This window comes from Mytilus trossulus, chromosome 4, assembly GCF_036588685.1.
Source record: "Mytilus trossulus isolate FHL-02 chromosome 4, PNRI_Mtr1.1.1.hap1, whole genome shotgun sequence".
NCBI classification, from domain to species: Eukaryota; Metazoa; Mollusca; class Bivalvia; order Mytilida; family Mytilidae; genus Mytilus; species Mytilus trossulus.
Window position 1 is genome coordinate 57,465,919 of NC_086376.1, and position 18,529 is coordinate 57,484,447.

The 18,529-nt window shown below is 29.2% G+C and overlaps 1 protein-coding gene across 9 annotated transcripts in view; it reads right to left on the minus strand.

Moving 5' to 3' along the window:
* Positions 1-1,642: 1,642 nt before the first annotated feature.
* Positions 1,643-18,529, minus strand: part of LOC134715609 (dedicator of cytokinesis protein 1-like) — a 78,508-nt gene continuing 61,621 nt past the window's right edge. For 4 of the 9 annotated variants that reach the window (XR_010106776.1, XR_010106773.1, XR_010106774.1 and 1 more), the window contains 9 exons: positions 17,507-17,680; positions 16,589-16,801; positions 16,130-16,236; positions 12,038-12,052; positions 10,487-10,700; positions 9,524-9,547; positions 7,804-7,930; positions 5,352-6,426; positions 1,643-5,200 (listed from right to left, as the gene is read on the minus strand). Coding sequence is in view for 1 of the 9 variants with exons in the window: in XM_063577902.1 (XP_063433972.1) it covers positions 4,619-4,696; positions 6,302-6,426; positions 7,804-7,930; positions 9,524-9,547; positions 10,487-10,700; positions 12,038-12,052; positions 16,130-16,236; positions 16,589-16,801; positions 17,507-17,680 (1,077 nt within the window). In the remaining 8 variants the exon portion in view is untranslated. The remainder of the gene's footprint in view (positions 5,201-5,351; positions 6,427-7,803; positions 7,931-9,523; positions 9,548-10,486; positions 10,701-12,037; positions 12,053-16,129; positions 16,237-16,588; positions 16,802-17,506; positions 17,681-18,529) is intronic. The other 5 variants (XR_010106778.1, XR_010106777.1, XM_063577902.1 and 2 more) reach the window with 4 other exon arrangements.

Consider the following 18,529-nt stretch of genomic DNA (forward strand, 5'->3'; position numbering starts at 1 on the left):
CATATTCTTGTTTTCTTCATGCTTCAAGATATTGATTTGATACTTGGTATGTAGTTTTATTTTGACCTGTTACAGATCAAGTTTGAATTTTATTCTGGTCTGATGATTTTATGCAGAGAGGGTTTTACTTGAAGATGTTGATTTTATAATTGATATAAAGTTTTACTATGACCTGATGACAAGCTGTAGATCAATTTCAAATTTTGTTTGGCTTTGATAACTATTTTGTCACACATGTATGTTTTGTCACAATATTTTTCAGTACTGAGCATGCTAGTTTTACAATTATTTGTTTACATTGTAATAAAATTTTCATACAATCTGTAAACCTTGGCCTTCGAAAATAATTAGTTTTCCACACTTTTTTCATCATGCTTAAATATATATACACCTGATAAAAAGTATTGCAACACTTCCATAGAAAACAATGTAAATGACATAATTGTAGAATGTGTATAATTTGGGTTTTAACAAATACTTTTAATCAGTTTCTGTTTTAAAAATTGAATTCAAGGTATTAACTTACTTTTCATCCAATATTAATGCTACATGGATAGGACATAACAGCTGCACAGAAATAGTTTTCACATTTTCACAAAATAATGCAAATTGTGCAGGACTCATTTTTCCAAAACATTAGTTCTGCATTAAATACAGATTTTTTATTCATTAAACTCATTTAGAACTGTTGGAAATGCCTAGTTTAACACACATTTTCTGTGTCAGATGTTGAGTTTTGTTGAAAAAAATTCTTTTATAAAATGTTGGTATAGAAAAGGACAAAAGTTGAATAACTTTTTCTGTACAGCTCTAATGATGCATCTCTCTCGTCTTAATTTTGCATGAATTGTAAGTTAATAACACACATTTATTTTTAAACCATAAATGGAATTTAAAGTCTTTGGTAAAACCCAAATTATACACATTCTACAATTATGTCATTTTACTTTGTTTTAAATGGAAGTGTTGCAATACTTTTTTCCAGGTGTATAGAATTAAGATTTGTTTTATAGTGTAACACGTGACAAGTATAAGATCAAGTTTTGTTCCAGTACAATGCATTTTTACCAGTAAAGGACTTATGGCAATACTCTAAGAAAGCTTACTATCTTATTTTGATGCAGTATTTTGGGAAATTGATGGTCACAACTACAGGTTTTCATTCAGCCTTAAAAGAGCTAAGTGCCTGATAAGTAATCAACTGATGAACCTGTGACATTAATGTTTTAAAAAGCCTGCAAAAAGTCAAGAATTTTATTTGTGTTTTCAAAATCATCATAATCTTTCATTTGGCAACTTCAGAGTTCGATGCATTTCCTTCAAAAACTTAGTTTTAGTGAACATCATTGGTGTGTTTAGGTGCATCATCACTTTCCATGTTGAGCGAGTGGTTGGAAAACTATTATGCTAAATTGCTCGAATTATTCCTGCACAATGGTGATCACTAAGAGGCTTGATGAACATTAATAGTACATGGATAAAGCGATCCCCTCTATCTGGTAAATGACGTCATAAAGGCAAGCATTATTACAGGTTTTTTTCTGGTGACAGACTAGAAAGTGGTTTATTGATGTAAGGTATACTAAGGTTGGCATTGATGTAAGGTATACTAAGGTTGGCATTGATGTAAAACAAGAAAGCATCAGTATTAAAGATTTATTACAGTGTCTCTGTCATAAAATGATTTCAGAATATACAAAAATAATAACATAACAGTAATAATAAGCTATAACAAATGATGCACAGAAATATTCTTGCAAATTAGTAAGTAATGGTTAGGGTGGGGACAAAAATACTGGCAAAATAATTCTGACAAGATTTGTATTATGCAGCATAACAGGCAAAACATTAAAATAAGGATATATTCCCCTACTTGTAATTTAAGTATGCTTGGTTTGTCCTGTTTTAAAATAGAATTTGATTGTGGTGAGTATAAAATGAAGAAAACTATTTTTAATGCTAATTCAATGTCTAACTTAGTATAGGTTTGATAGAAATCTTTTTGTCATGCAAAAATAAAATTTAGAAATATGTAATTTTACTTTTAATGAAATTATTTTTTCTTAATCTATGGTGTCACAAACACACATCATAAGAACAAAAATGACTAGATAAAATCATCAATTAACACTAAAGTCTTTTACATGAAAAGGAATACAAAGATGTATAGATGAGATTGTTATACATTATCTGAAAATTCAAAATAAAATGGAATGAGCAGCTTGAAAAACAAAAAAACTGTTATTTCATATATTTTCTGAAGTAAGGCATTTTTTTGTACAGAATTTTGAGACCTTGAACCAAGTATTACTAGAACTAAATATGATATCCCATCCACCTTTCTCACTTCTTTATGAAGCAGTGTACTAAATAATTCAGTCTGAGGGTCAGATTATGAAATTGAGGTTATGAAATATTTACATAAAATCCATGTTTTATTTTCAATGACCTTTCAGGATATCAATCAGGACAGAATTACGAATGTTAAATATTTTTCAAAATTCAGAATGCTCTGCACTACAACTGATTATATTTGACCATAAATATTTACAATGATTTAAGAAAAGAAGATTGTGTAAATATAATTTTATTTGAGCTTCAATTGAAAAAGACTTAGTTCCTCCTGATTATTAATTTAAAAGTTAACATTATTAAAGGAACACACTAAAATAAAGCTATCAAATAGTTCAACATGAGGATAGCCATGATAAGGTGATTTATATGAAAGTATGGCTGAAGATTACACAAAAATTCATGAAATGACACTAAAATTTGGAAAGTACATAGGAAAAATTATGAAAAATCATGGATCCCTGGAACAGTTCTTAATCTGGAGTCTGACTACATTAACATTACAAAAAGTTTCAGCAATGCTTGTAACATATACAATAGAATAAATTTTAGAAATTTTACAATAATTTACAAAATGTATATTTATATTAGCAAATAAATGTAAAAGCACCATATACACAGCAGCATATTAAAAATAATTGGTCAAATACTTGACTTATTTATATATAAAAAAAATCTACTGAAACAGATAAATGTGAAGCAGGAAACCATTGTATATACAAAAAGAAGGAAATTTTATTAATAATTTTATATTCTTAATTACATGATCAAGGATCTAGCATTGCCACTAGACAAAGAGAAGTACCTCTACATTTAATTAGCTATTGGTATAATCAACAAACCGTTCATATTTCTGTAACAGTGATAATCTGATATGGTTCTAGTTACTGTAAGTTCAAAAATAATTGTGTACGATATATTATTGCGATTTCATGAAAGTCTGAATTGAAATATATGTATTAGATATCATATTATTGCAAATTCTTATTATTGTGGTACTCAGCCAGTCACGTTACTGTCATTAATAAAAATATCTCTATAATTTCTGAATCTACAGTATGCCTGACATTTGACAGTACAGCCATGGGTTATTACCCTGATTGGTGTTACCCTTACTTCCTTTAAGCTGTTATTTCTAAAAATATCATTTTTTAACAACATATTATATTTGTTTGTTAAAAAAAAATTGTCAAAATTTAATTTTCATAGCTGAAAACGACAATAAATTTTGATTTGTCTGAATAAAACCATGATTGAAAAAATATCATATGTTTCCTGCTTCACAAATATCAATCAAAACTATAAACATCTCATTGTTGAATAATTACATAATTAATGATAATTAACAAATAGCTACAACAATAACAGCATAAAATTTATCAAAATGACTCCAGTAAAAATGAACACATCCTTATCACAGAATTAGAGTGCAAGGCCACTCAAATCTTTTCTTATAATTGTGTAACCATCCTCTGAGAATATACTGCAAGGCAACAGTTATCTTTCTCCTTATATCTATACAGCTGTCTTCAGAGAAAAAATCATGGTATCCATTTATTTTCCTTTTTTCATCAAAGAGGGACGATATATATTTTTTGTTTGTTAAAAAACACCTTAATGTAACCCAAATTATGTCTTTGGAAAAATAGGATTTGAATAATGAAATAAATCTTTATTCAGTGACTGTGAGATATTGGTTATCTTTTTGTTTATATATTTGCTACAAAAATCTAGATCAATGGAATTTAACTAAATGTCACCAACAAAAGTTGACATATAATTCAAATACCTTAAAACGAAGGAAAAAAGAAAGAAGAAAGAATGCAAAAAGAAGCAAATAAGCATTATTCTTGCTAAGATCATTAAATATTTTCCACCTGTATCAAAAAAAGACATTTAAAGATATTCTACAATATTAAAGTTTAAAACTGCTTACTGATAATAAACATTTAGGATATCAAATTACATTTCCATCCTTATATCTGCACATCAGAAAAAGTCTAGTCTTTTAAAGTTAACATTATAATACAAATTGTATAATAAAATGTTCGTTTTATTTCAACATCCACAAACTTAATATCAATATTTTTAGAAAATCCTTCATTTCCATTTTTTTTTCAAACAGTTCTATATCATCTATCAATATTTGAAAAAGAAAAAAAATATGCCCTCAGAAGTCATTCACATATATATAAAGTCATTCCATCATATAAGGCAAGACTGAAGAGTTCTTCAAAGAAAGACAACCCACCATGCGGCAGTTGAATCACTTGCAGTTCGGTGTTGAAGATTTTTTAGGCACAGGAGGTGGCGATCCTCCTTCATTTGGAAGTGGAGGTATAGGCTGAAAAGAGAAAGAAGAGCATTCACACATGCTGTTACAATGTAGTGCGAGCATTGAAATGAGATGTATTATGTATTAATATTTACATAATAATGCATATGCATTGCAAACAAAAAATTGTATTAAGATATATTTAACTTTATAGATAAAAAAAAGATGATGTTATGTGCATACATGAAGATCATAAGTAGCTTTTTAATGTGAAAAAGTTTTGAAGTAATGAAATACATGCTACATACAAAGATGAAAGAAAATAAAAGTATTGAATGTTCAATGCAATGTTAATTTGTGTTGGGGATAAAACAATATAAAGAAAACATAAACTATTTTGCAAAATTTTAATTGGAATTGGTGTTAAATAGCTAATTTCCAAATGTTAAACATCAGATTTATTTAACATTCAAGCTATTTTCCTTCTTTGACATTCTATATACCATCTATTTCAAGAACTTGCCATATTTTGTTTCTATATATTTACCCTTTAATACCCTTTCATAGATTTACCTGATGGTGTTAAATAGCTAATTTCCAGATGTTGAACATCAGATTTATTTAACATTCAAGCTATTTTCCTTCTTTGATATTCTTTAAACCATCTATTTCAAGAACTTGCCAGATTTTGTTTCTATATATATATACCCTTTCATAGATTTACCTGATGTTTAAATACATGGAAGGAATCTAAATTAAAGTTGTTTTCATTATAAACAAGTTATACATCATCTGTACTTAAAACATGCTTTCCTAAATCTTCATGTTCATATTGCAAATTAAATTTGAAACATGTAAGACCTTAGTATCTTTTTTTAAGCTGGCTCTATATAGACTCTTAAGGAAGTAAGATGGCTTTACCATCAGGTAAAATTATGAACCTGAATGAGTAAAATGTTGTGAAAGAATTTTTCTATAATTGTATGGGTATATGCTTTTAGTGAATTTTATGTATTTTAAAGATTTTAATCACCAATTGATCAATATCAAGTATGTTTGAATAAAAATCTTAAAAAAAATATATGATTACATGATTGAAGATAGTAATATTTTAACTCCTTCCAAATGTTAAAGAAAAGTGTTGACAAGGTTGACATGTTTACCTCAGTCATGTATGTATTTCGTGTATCGTACCTGAGTGCTCATTTCTCTTTGAAAAATTTCTTCAGAGTTTTGAAATGATCAAGTAACAAGCTTCTTTTTTTTTATTCAGAATGAAGGATAAAACAAACAAAAACCTTTATTCTAAATTATGCATTCTACATTGTACATTAAAGTGATGTACATATTTAATGTATGTCATGTAATTTTACTGATACAGCAAACAAAATCATAAGGCAACAGATATCAAAAATAAGCAATGTATGGTACTTGTTAGACACTCAAATACATTTTGAAAAAAAACACACCAAAAAACAAGTTTTCCTAAAAAATAATAATTCATGAAACATAACATAATTAGACATGAAAATAATAAATCAATAAAATTCAATGTTTATCTTTGCGGCGTCCCTTTTCTTCCTTCTTTGTGAGGATATGATCTGTCCCATGTAACCTGCTGTCTATTGTCACATGTAACTTGCTGTTACGACGAAATGTGAATATACTGTTTACCTTAGACTTTCTGTGACCAGCTTGTCGATTGTGTATTGGTGGTGTCTCAATGGGAGTTGTAGAATCGGCACACTTGTCAGGTAATGGCGGAGGTTCATCCGATGTATCTGTGTCACTGTTGTTATCTGTCAACAAAACAAACACAAACTTAAAACTATCTTTCAGACCTGCCAACTTTTCATATTTATGGGGTATATCCCCCATGAGAGGTGTTGACTGGACCCTTATAAAACCCAATTACCTAGACTAAATACTTTAAAAAAGGAATTCACAGCAATACATGTATGCATCAGGTCATCTTGTGCTTAAATGGCAGTAATGGTCTTTTAAAGTGGTCTTTTAAAGCTAATCTTTTAACATGGCAATATGAAAGTGGTTGTGATACTGTCTCTGGAGAACAGTCTTACGTAATTTGTTTTTATTCATACAAAGATTCTTCTTATTTGGTTACTTAAACCTGATGACAATATATATTTTTTTGGACTTAACTTTTTATTTACACAAGACCACTTCAACGAAATCTCAACACTTAAAAGTAATGTCTGAGGTTACCATGTATAATATACAAATATCAGGAAGGTTGATATTTGTGTTTTATTCTTTATTTTTCTGATCATAGGTTGATAGGTCAGAAAGATCACAATATCATATGTCTAAATATAAACATATTATACAGTCTCACTTTGTCTGATATGTTTTTTGATAATCAGCATTAGCTATGTTAAGACCAGTAGTTTACTTAAAAAGCATTTACCGTAGATAAAACATTTTGGAGCAAAGCAACACAGAAAATATTTGGTTCAACTGTCACTGTAATCTGATCTTTTGATTCAAAATTTTCTTTTATAAATTATGCTATTGAAATTCAAGATCACTGAGCAACTGTGCTTGTGGGAGAGTTTATAGACAAACTTTTGAATTGAAATAAAAAATCTAATACATTGGCTATCTTGGCCGGTTGAACATTCTGATACTATCAGTCTCTATCAGTCTACCAGCAAGAACAATAACACTATAATAGTAGCAACTTTCATTTTTAACAACCAATTTCAGTGAGGGCAAAATATATCCTTGATGTAATGCCAGTCAATACTTTAACACTGATAATAAGACAAAAAAACATTAAAAATGTTGGGTCCTCATGCTTTATTTTGACTTTTTTCTAACTTTTTTTCGATTCAAGCTTCATATGATGAGTCTTTTGCAGATGAAACCGGTGTCTGTCATACAAATTTAAATCCTGGTATCTATGATGAGTTTATTGAACTATTGACAACGAATCTTGAAATTGTGATCAAAGCAAAGCTGTTTGCACAAGAAAGTAGAATAATTAAGACTGTTATTGATCAAAACAAACCCAGTTTTAAAGATTTTTTTTGTTTTTATTTCTTTAAGTTTATGAAAAACAGAGGATGCTAGATGCTTTATAATGACAAATTTTCATATTTGCTCATTATAATTGAAAAAAAATCCACTCAATTTTAGGCACAATTGGTACTAACCTATCAAAGATGAGTTGCTGCCTGCATTATTAAGATATGACAATGTTGATGGGGCAAACTGATTACTGCCTGGTCGATTCTGTCTGCGGTCATTGGCATCTGGTCGCAGTGGACGTCTTGGTGTTATCTAATATTATAAATCAACAAAATAATAAAACCATATCTATCATTTTAAGTAATAAATTCTGAAAGATGATGTTTGATTACTTTCAATAACTTTTAACTATTATGACTTGCTTATGATAATATTTGAACGTTAAATCTGTTGAAGGAGTACTGTTATTTTTTGGACATTGCATCTGGAACTAGCTTTCATATACTGCTAGTACTCTAGTATCTTTTGTCATTTTGTTTAGGGTACAGTACTAATCTGATTAGTCCAGTCCTTTTAAACTGAATTTTAAATTTTGTTCTAAGCTGTACTGCTATTCCACTGTCCCTGCCTGGTAAGGGGGAAGTTTTACTCACATCAAGTTAACCTTACCACATTCTGTACCTGTCCAAGGGCAGAGCCCATAGTTCAGTGGTCTTTTTTTTTAAGTTGTTGCCTGCATATTTTTTGCTTTTATGTTATTAGAATAAATCAAGCCATGTTTTTTTTGCTTGTTGTTTCACATTTCATAAATAACTGTTTAAATGGTTTTCGCTCATAGTTGAAGGATGTTGAAGAATTCTTGCCCTTTCCTTGGTGGATAATGGTTTCCTTTGTAATCATATCACATTTCCTAATTTTATAATACATGCATGATTCCTTTTTTAAAGTGCTGGAAATTCAGAAAACTGTGTATGCATTTATTCTTGTGATTTTTAAAGAAAGAACAAAAATGCAAGATTAACCATTGAGATTTTAAGAAAATCTGCATACAGTTATATGATAATGAATGGAATATCACACTTATTGTGATTCTCACTCAGGTGCATTTTTTGCATTAATAACAAACTTTCATTAATTTCTAAATTTACAGTACCAATCAATATCCAACTTAAAAAAATGCCACCAAAATGTTAAATCAAATGGGTTATAATTCATTAAAATATAAGCAGGAGTATTTTCCCTTGTCCAGGCAATACACAAAAATCGGTATATTTAAAAAATGTATTAGTACCAGATTTTGGGAACTGAGCTTGCATTAAGAAACCTTCTGACTTTTTTTTCTTTATTAACCACTATACACTTTTTTTTTAAATCCCTGTCAGTAGTTTTTTCTGTGATTTTTTAATTTTTGACATGAAATGATTGTTTTTTTACACAAGAAGCAAGCTATAGACTGTATCACTTTTACATAATGGACTTTATTGCTATGGTTATAAAACTGTATGTATAATTCATTTTCACTATAATCAGTTTTTGATATCAACACATAAGCTTTCATGGCACAAACAGACTATACCTGTATCATACATAGCTTGTTGAATATCATTTCAAAGTAGATTGATTCAAAGATAGATAGATGGACACAAAATATGAAGTTTGTTTTACTAGTCATGCCATTTACAAGTTATATGTTAAATGCTGGTTTGATTTGAACTTTGTATAGAATAAAAAGTCATGCTTGGAAAGAACTATTTTAAATGTACCATTTAGACATTTTCTCACAATGATAACAACAATTAGTACTAATAAAGCATATATAACATTGACCAAATAAATCATATAAAAAGGGTAAGAAATGGTGATGACGACCAGAAAAGAATTCATGCAGTCTGGTCAAATACTTACTGGTATATTACTCCATGGACCCATCTGTTACAGAAATTAAAATGACATGTTTAAAAAGTAAAAATTCTAATTCTGTATGTGCCTGTTCTAAGCCAGGAGCCTGTCGTATGTGTTTTTGTAGTTGCTGTATATCATATTTGGTTTTTTTCCATTGTTTTGTACATTCATTAGGCTGTTAGTTTTGTCATTCAAATTGTTTGTAATTTCAGGGCCTTTTATAGCCAACTATGCAGTTTTGGGTTTTGCTCATTGTTGAAGGCTGTACAGTAACCTTTGGTCTCTATTGAAAGTTGTCTCATAGACATAGGAAATGATACCACATCTTCTTATTTTTATATAAACCTGTCCCTGAGAATGTAGAACCCATGATAATATGAATGATGGATTTGTCACTATAATGAAAAGCTACACAATAAATTATAGATAAAAACAAACAAAAATTAAAATTATCAAATAAAAAGCCTTATTTTTGCTACATTAACTCAAAACGTAAACAAAGATTCTGCATTTGCATTTTTTTGACACACAAATATAATACACAATTGGTTCATAGATTTTTTTTTCAATTAAAAATCAGTAGTTTGAGTAGCAAAAATAAGATATCCCATTCTGCATGTCAACATCAGTTTCTAATGGCTATTTAATATTTCGTTGAGCAACATTCTAACCATTTTTTCTGATCTTTTTTCCTTTCAAATTTTACATAAAAGGTCAATCTATGCATGGTAATTTAAAAATTTAATAAATATTCTGTTTAGTACAGATTTTCAACAGCCCAAAATAATGTAAAATCAATTAATGTCCATAATGTAAATGTTGTTATAGAATTCCATATGAATTTTTTTTATCATGCAACATCCTATTGCATTATTGATTAATGAATTACAGTATTCAGTATTTGTACAAGATCTGGGGAAAACTGATGTTGCATACAGCAGCAAACCAAACATAAAGGGTACATGCCTGCTCAGTTAACTCAATAGGTTGTTCAAGCGAGTTACGATTACTGCTACCCCCTTCGCTACTCTGATCAGAAGCAGCAAATGAGGTGCGTTTGAATAAGTTGCTGACTTTTGCTCCCTTGTTCGGTGATATACTGTTTGATCTGTCAGCTTTGACGAACACTGATGGTGTACGGGTGGCTGGTGTACGTATCACTGGTGTGGCATAATTTGATCTGAAAACAGAAGCAGATACAATAATTTTTAACAAGTACATTGTTATGGGTAATTTGATATAAACAGAGCCTATTCTATACCCATGGAAGGCAGACAGTTTCTGAAACACCACCAATTCAACCCAAACCGGTAATGGGTTTAAAGCATGCACCGACAAGCTGATTACTATAGGCAATAGGTAAAATATTCATATTGTTGTTCTTATAATGATGTTGTAATAACAGGTTGAAACACTTTTGACATCAAATTTACAACGATGCTTAGATGTGTAACAATACAAATATTACTTTTGTTGATATAAAGAAATACGGTATTAAAATTCAAATACATGTAGCATACAATTAAAGACATGTTTCCCTTAAGTAGCAATAATATAAAATTTAAATATTGATTTGCATACGTTTCTTTATTATTAAATATAAAGATTTGGATAAATAAATAGAATATATCAAAAAGTGTTATAAGAATTGAAGTAAAACTAAAACCAATGTAATAGTTATAGATTTTTGTTACTGTTAACACTAAAACTATTTAGTAATTTGTAAGTAATAAATCACAAAGAAGATTTTTAAATAGTAAAAAAAAAGTAATGTAATAAGTTAATATACTTATTACAGGTTGATTAGTTATACACTTCAAATGATTTTAATCAGTAAACAAATGGTCAAAATGTATACAGAAATAAAGTGAGCTCAAGATGGTGGTAACCTAACAACACAAGTAGACAAAAATGTAAACATCTAGTCTTAAACTGTGGCACCACATCAGATGGTATGCTCTATAACACATTGAAATCAACACGAGTTGAAATTATCCAATGGAATGCCAAAGATGTAATATAAAAAAAAAATCCTAAAGTATATGTAAAGCAAATACATTTATAACTGTTAGAAAGCATCTAAATATAGCTTTTTAAAGGCATATTCTTTTTAAGCTACTTTTGATGCAAAAATTCTTTAATAGTTATTAATTTCTTTATTTCCTTTTGTTTCACAATAAATTGAACTAGAAACAGTTAAATAAAATATTTCCTCCTACAAATAAAATTAATAAGACAATATTTATAAAAAAAGAAACCCCAATAACTCTATAAAGTACAGCTGAATCTTGTAGCAAGATGTTTTTTAATATTTAAAACCATTAAAAGTTAATTATTTCTCCCATTATTAAAGTGTTTGATAGATCTTGAAAAATCATGACATTTTATTATCAAATGCCTTCACTCTTCAATATCACAATGACACAGTGTGCTTAAAACAAGATTCAAATGTATATATTACAACATTAGCTAGCTCACTACAGTTATTAATACTCATACACATATAAATAAAATTACCTAAGTCGGTTCAGACTGAAATGGTGAAAATATCAACTATTTACTTGTATGTCAATAATCATATATATATGATAAAGTTCTCAATAATCTACTTGCTAGAACATATCAACCACTGAAGTAAGGAACTAACTAATTTTTTTTTTTACCACATGTACAGTCATGGGACAAAAGTGAGTTCTCACTCAAAAAATGTCCTCTTATTTCAACCAAAATCAATATTTTTCAAAAAAATATTACAAACTAACTGTATGAGCGATTTTTATAAAATAGACACCAACAGATGTAAAAATGTCTGAAGTTTTATTGTTTATTTAGTCATAATTTTCTTGAGTTTTGTTTTCATCATCTGATAAGTTAAACACAAATGCAAATTTTTACGATTTTAATTTGGTTAGAATGATAGCAAACTTTTCAAGATTTTTTTTTTCATTGTGTTTATCTCATCAGAAAATTAAAATGAGCATGAATAATATTATAACCAAATAAACAAAAAACTTCAGATATTTCTACATCTTTTGGTATCTATATTTAGAAAATCGCTCATACAGTTACTTGGTAATAATTTTTTGAAAATTATGGATTTTAGTTGAAATGATAGGACTTTTTTAGACTGGGAACTCACTTTTGTCCAATGACTGTTATTTACTTATATATAATTCAATAATTATAAATGTATAATTAAGTTCTGAATAAACTAGTTACTATAACATCTCATCCACTGTATCTAGGAACTAACTTCTCTTTTGATTTTGAAGAATTTGTTAAAACATTAACCTTTTTTGATCATTTTTAACCTTTTATTTCATATAGTTGAATACACTTATTAATTCTATATTAAAGGATAATATCCTTGTCATGAATGTAGTACTTTTGCCTAAGAGCAATGTCTTGTCATTTGATCAGTTGAATGTCTTTATGTGAACAAGGAAGTACAGACTTAACTGTAAATTAAATCATATTTAAACTTCATATACTAAATCAAATTTCAAGATTACAGTTTTAATTTTTAAGTTTTTTTCTCTCTTTTTTTTAAGTTTTCTTTTCTATTTTCCAACTTTTTTTTAAACAACCCATCAAGGTAAATTTCATTCTCAGAAAAAACAAACAATGGACTATTTTTATATTGGAATATATATCTTAAAGATAAAAACATTATATCTACTTATAAATGTATTAAATAATGAGCTGTATTAAATTTTTTTAAAAAGGAATCCTTAAACCATTTTGAAAATGTTCTTTTTTTAAAGATATTTAAAAAGGTAACTGTAAGGTGAGCAAGTTCCTAGCAAATTCCTAACAGAATATTGATCTAACATCATGGCATATCTTAAGGCAATACCTGTTACAAACTTTGCATGTCAGTCACTTATTACACGAATTGCATCCATATATAAATAGTGTATTGGGTAAAATATATCATAATTTCTGGAAATAACTAAAAGACACCATATTAAACAAATAGAGGTAAATTAAATATGCCTTTTAGACTTCTTTCTGTGCTTTTAAGTTTAATTATTGAAATGCAATAAAAGTAGATACTTTTTTAACTTTCTATTTTATTCTGAAATGATGCAATGTTCATTAATTATTTATTTTTTTGAAATATTAATTTTACTCACAATTTCAAACAAATTTCAATTTTTATATTCTCGTATTCTTAAATCTAGTTTTAAAAGAACTTTTGATTAAATATGCATTTTTCAATAACCTATCTGTGAATGAGATGAAATACTAAAGGTAATTGTTTAATTTTCACTTGAAGCTGAGTTCTATTGTTTTGACCAAATACCATGACTTCAGAAATGGAAGCCTAATCTTTCTTAAAATTAAATCAATGTTCTCTGCAGAGCATTTTTATAAACAGCGTCATGGTAAAAAAATAATATACTGCTGAAAAGGGATGCTATATCAAAAGATTTTCTTATATGCTGTATTATGACTTATAAGCTTTATTATGACTTATACACTGTACTATGAAGGTGTAGCTATAATTTCTGGAAACAACATGGTATCTTAAATTTCAATGTTTACCAGGATTATGGATAATATATAGCATTTGTTCGGAAAACACCGATATACAAATCAATTCAATTAATCTCCTTTTGCTTTCAGATAAATTTTAAGTATAAATGACCATGAATATGCTGGAAGATGTAGAAATTTAATCCCCATCTTTGATGATCTATAGTTAAGTATACACATATAGATTTATGAATACTGAATGTATCAACAAAATAAATCATTGATATGTCTCATAAATTACCCTGAATTAAAAATCACATGGTCGTAAAAAAAATCTGAAATATTGTGAAAAAGAAGATGACTAACTTCTGCTTCCAACATTCTAATATGTTAGATAGGTATAATTGACATTATTCATATTGATAAAAAATAATCCAGCACTGAATAAACAGGCTGAATAAATTCAAATATTTATTACAGTAAGACAACTGCATTTATAAACATGTAGCTATGTAGCTCAAGGCATGTAGAGTATTCTTATAGGTCATGTAAAAAATCCAAGAAAAAAAGGTCAAACTTTTCAAATGTGGGCTATTTCTCTCTATATAATGCATGTAAAAATGTTTTGATTAGCTTCAAAGAAACGTTAAAAATCAACCAAATCATTGTTTGTGTACATTTTACAATTATTCCTGATTAATTTCCAATATTATCAATTTACATATAGGGAATTTTCAGGGGAGGTCACTCTGACCAAATGACCACTACTGTAGATATAACATGTTAAACATAATCATAATATTATTGCAACTTCAGAAGTAGTATTAAACTATTATTTATTTCTGATTTATGCTGTAATTTAATCTTTTTAGCTAACTTTTGGGTAAAGTGTTTTTTTCAGACTACAGTCATAAGAACCTGGAAAAAGATTTAAAAGGTAAGAAGATATAATTTTTCATTTCTTAATAAATCACCTGCTCACTTTTAATAACAAGCATATAACTGGATTCCTTTAATAGCAAAGAACAACTTATTCCAGAATTTCTCCATACAGCAATTTAATAAACTCATCATAGATACCAGGATTAAAATTTTATATATACGCCAGACGCGCGTTTCGTCTACAGAAGACTCATCAGTGACATTCGAATCAAAAATATATTAAAAGGCCAAATAAAATTTGAAGTTGAAGAGCATTGAGGACCGAAAATTCCTAAAAGTTTTGCCAAATACAGCTAAGGTTATCTATTTCTGAGGTAGAAAATCCTTAGTATTTCAAAAATTCAAAGTTTTATTAGCAGTTAATTTATAATTATGAACATATCAATGATAACTCGGTCAACACAGAAGTGCTAAACAAGAAGTAAACAATCTTTATTTTTGAAGTTATTTCTACAAAGTTATTTTTCATTGACCTGTATATATTATTAAAACTGTTTTTTTTCAAAAGTGATTATTTTCGTAGGGTTAAACATTTCGCGGTGGTGTCTTGCCATGGCCTTGTTTGGACTTGTGTGTTTGCTTTTTGGCCTTGAATGTTTGTCCCAAATATTTTATTAACTGTGCATTTGCATTCAATTATCGCAAATCTAATTTATTTGTTCATAGTGTGTTAATTTACTTTTTTTGATTGAGTTAAGCCTTCCAATTGATATTTTATTGTGTGTTTTTCTATGTTGTGATGTTATGCTATTGTTTCAGAAAAAGGGAGAAGATTTGGTACCATTATAAACTTTTATCCCGCTGCAAATGTTTGCACCTGTTCTAAGTCAGGAATCTGATGTACAGTAGTTGTCGTTTGTGTATGTAATTTATATGTGTTTCTCGTTTCTCCCTTTTTATATAGATTAGACAGTTGGTTTTCCCGTGCGAATGGTTTCAAACTAGTAATTTTGGGGCCCTTTATAGCTTGTTGTTCGATGTGAGCAAAGGCTCCATGTTGAAGGCCGTACATTGACCTATAATGGTTTACTTTTATAAATTGTTATTTGGATGGAGAGTTGTCTCATTGGCACTCACACCACATCTTCCTATATCTATTTATTGTTTTTGAACCTCAGTATCTAGAGTTAAGATACCAGAAGTAGACTACGGTAACATTGAATCACAGTGAATTGATAATATACTTACTCATTGGTACTCTGTGATGAATAGAAAGCTTCACTGACTCGACTCAGACTGACAGCTGACATAGACTTGTATCTCTTCAATGTATTCACTGAGGTATTGTCAGGAGCCTGTAAAATACATACAATATTTGTACGTTTTTATTCAACTGATATCATTGGAATGAACATCTATTATACAACCAAACAAAAGTTCCTTACACATAGCTTTATATCATACATATTATCTTTTCTTCTATTTCTTTTTTCAGCAGATCAAGCTGATTCAGATCCTGGACTCCTGGTACATAACAACCATTAGTAAAGAATAAAATAATACAAAACAATTGTTTAAGATCAATGAAACACAAATTCTGGAATTTATATCCACAAAAATTTGTACTGGTTTAATATTTCTGCAAAAAGTTTATCAGAAAAGGATGAGAAAAGCAACTTATTGCCAGTAAAACAGGATCATACTTACTTTAAGGCTATATTCCTGTTTTATTTGAACACACATTTCTTCATATTTCTGTTCCAAATGAGCACTAAAAGGTCTGAGATCTTCTGGAGCTTTGCGTTTAAATATATTCAATGCCTCTCTTAACAGCACCAACTGATGCCTGGTTGAGTCTTTTAGTTTCCGGACAAGTTTTCTATCCTCTATGGAATCTCCATAATCATCATTATAAAACATCTATAAATCATTAATGAATGAATGAATGAAAATCAATATATCAATATATGTGTTCTTTAGCAAATTTTTTTTGTTCTTCCCTCGCCAGTATTCAAACCCATGCTACTGAGATATCATGACACCAAATCGCCTGCACTGTAACCGGCGCACTAGACCACACAACCACCTGGTCATCATAAAAATAAAGCTTTTGGTGGCCGGTTGTTACTTTTCCATGTCAGTTTTAATCTAGCGTCGTACTACAGTACATGACATATAAGGCATGAAGATGTTATTTTTTACAGATCAGCTAAATTATCTATAGTAAAGTATCCTACAAATTAATGTAAAATACAGTCACAGAAATAATAATATTTATAAGTATGTCTGAACCAGTGACAACTCTACAACAGATTTATCCATCGGATCACCAGCAGTGATGGTGATACATGGCTGTGTACATTCTGTATATACAACTCTTCTAAACATCAACCCAACAATGTTAGCTATTTTTTTTTGTTCTTCCCTCGCTGGGATTCGAACCCATGCTACTGAGATATAGTGACACCAAATCGCCTGCACTGTAACCGGCGCACTAGACCACTCGACCACCTGGGCTTCATAAAAACAAAGCTTTTGGTAGCCGGGTGTTACCTTTCCACATCAGTTTTAATCTATGACTACATATATATATATATTTATGTTGTTCTATGTTTGTGTGCTTACTTTATAATTTGAGATTCCACCATTGACAGAAGCATCTATTATACCTTGTAACAACATACTAAGGTTTTGTACATTAGCTGAGGGCTCTGATATATGATGCTCTACTTCTTTGTTGATTTTCTTGTTAGTAGTGTCCAGGGTGTCAAATGCATTCTCTAATGGACTCACTTGATACTGCAAATAGAAACAAACTAGAGGCTCTAAAGAGCCTGTGTCGCTCCCCTGATTTACTGATGCTTTAGAAATCATGTAAAATAAGGTTAAAATCATAATTTATAGTATAGGATATTATTAGATACTATAATAATATCTAAGATAATAGCAAAAAAATGTTAAATTTCCGTAAAATTACTAACTCAGGGGCAGCAACCCAACAACAGGTTGTTGGATTTGTTTGAAAATTTCAGGGCAGATATATCTAAATCTGATGAACATTTTTGCCACCAGTCAGATTTGCTCTAAATGCTTCAGTTTCGAGATATAAATCAAAAACTGCATTTTACCCAATGTACGATTTTTAGCCATGTCTGCCATCTTGGTTCGTGGGCAGGGTCATCGGACACATTTTTTAAACTGATACTCTTATGATGATTGTGAACAAGTGTGGTTACATTTGTCTTAGTAGTTTCAGAGGAGAAGATTTTTGTAAAAGATTACAAAAATTTAAGAAAAATTGGTAAAATTGACTATAAAGGGCAATAACTCCTTTAGGGGTCAACTGACCATTTTGGTCATGTTGACTTATTTGTAGATCTTAATTTGCTGAACATTATAGCTGTTTACAGTTTATCCCTTTCTTTAATAATATTCAAGATAATAACCAAAAACGGAAAATTAACTTAAAATTACCGATTCAGGGGCAACAACCTACTAACAAGTTGTCCAATTCATCTGAAAATTTAAGGGCAGATAGATCTTGACTTGGTAAACAAATTTACCCTGTCAGATTTGCTCTAATTGCTTTGGTTTCAAAGTTATAAGCCAAAATCTACATTTTACCCCTATGTTCTATTTTTAGCCATG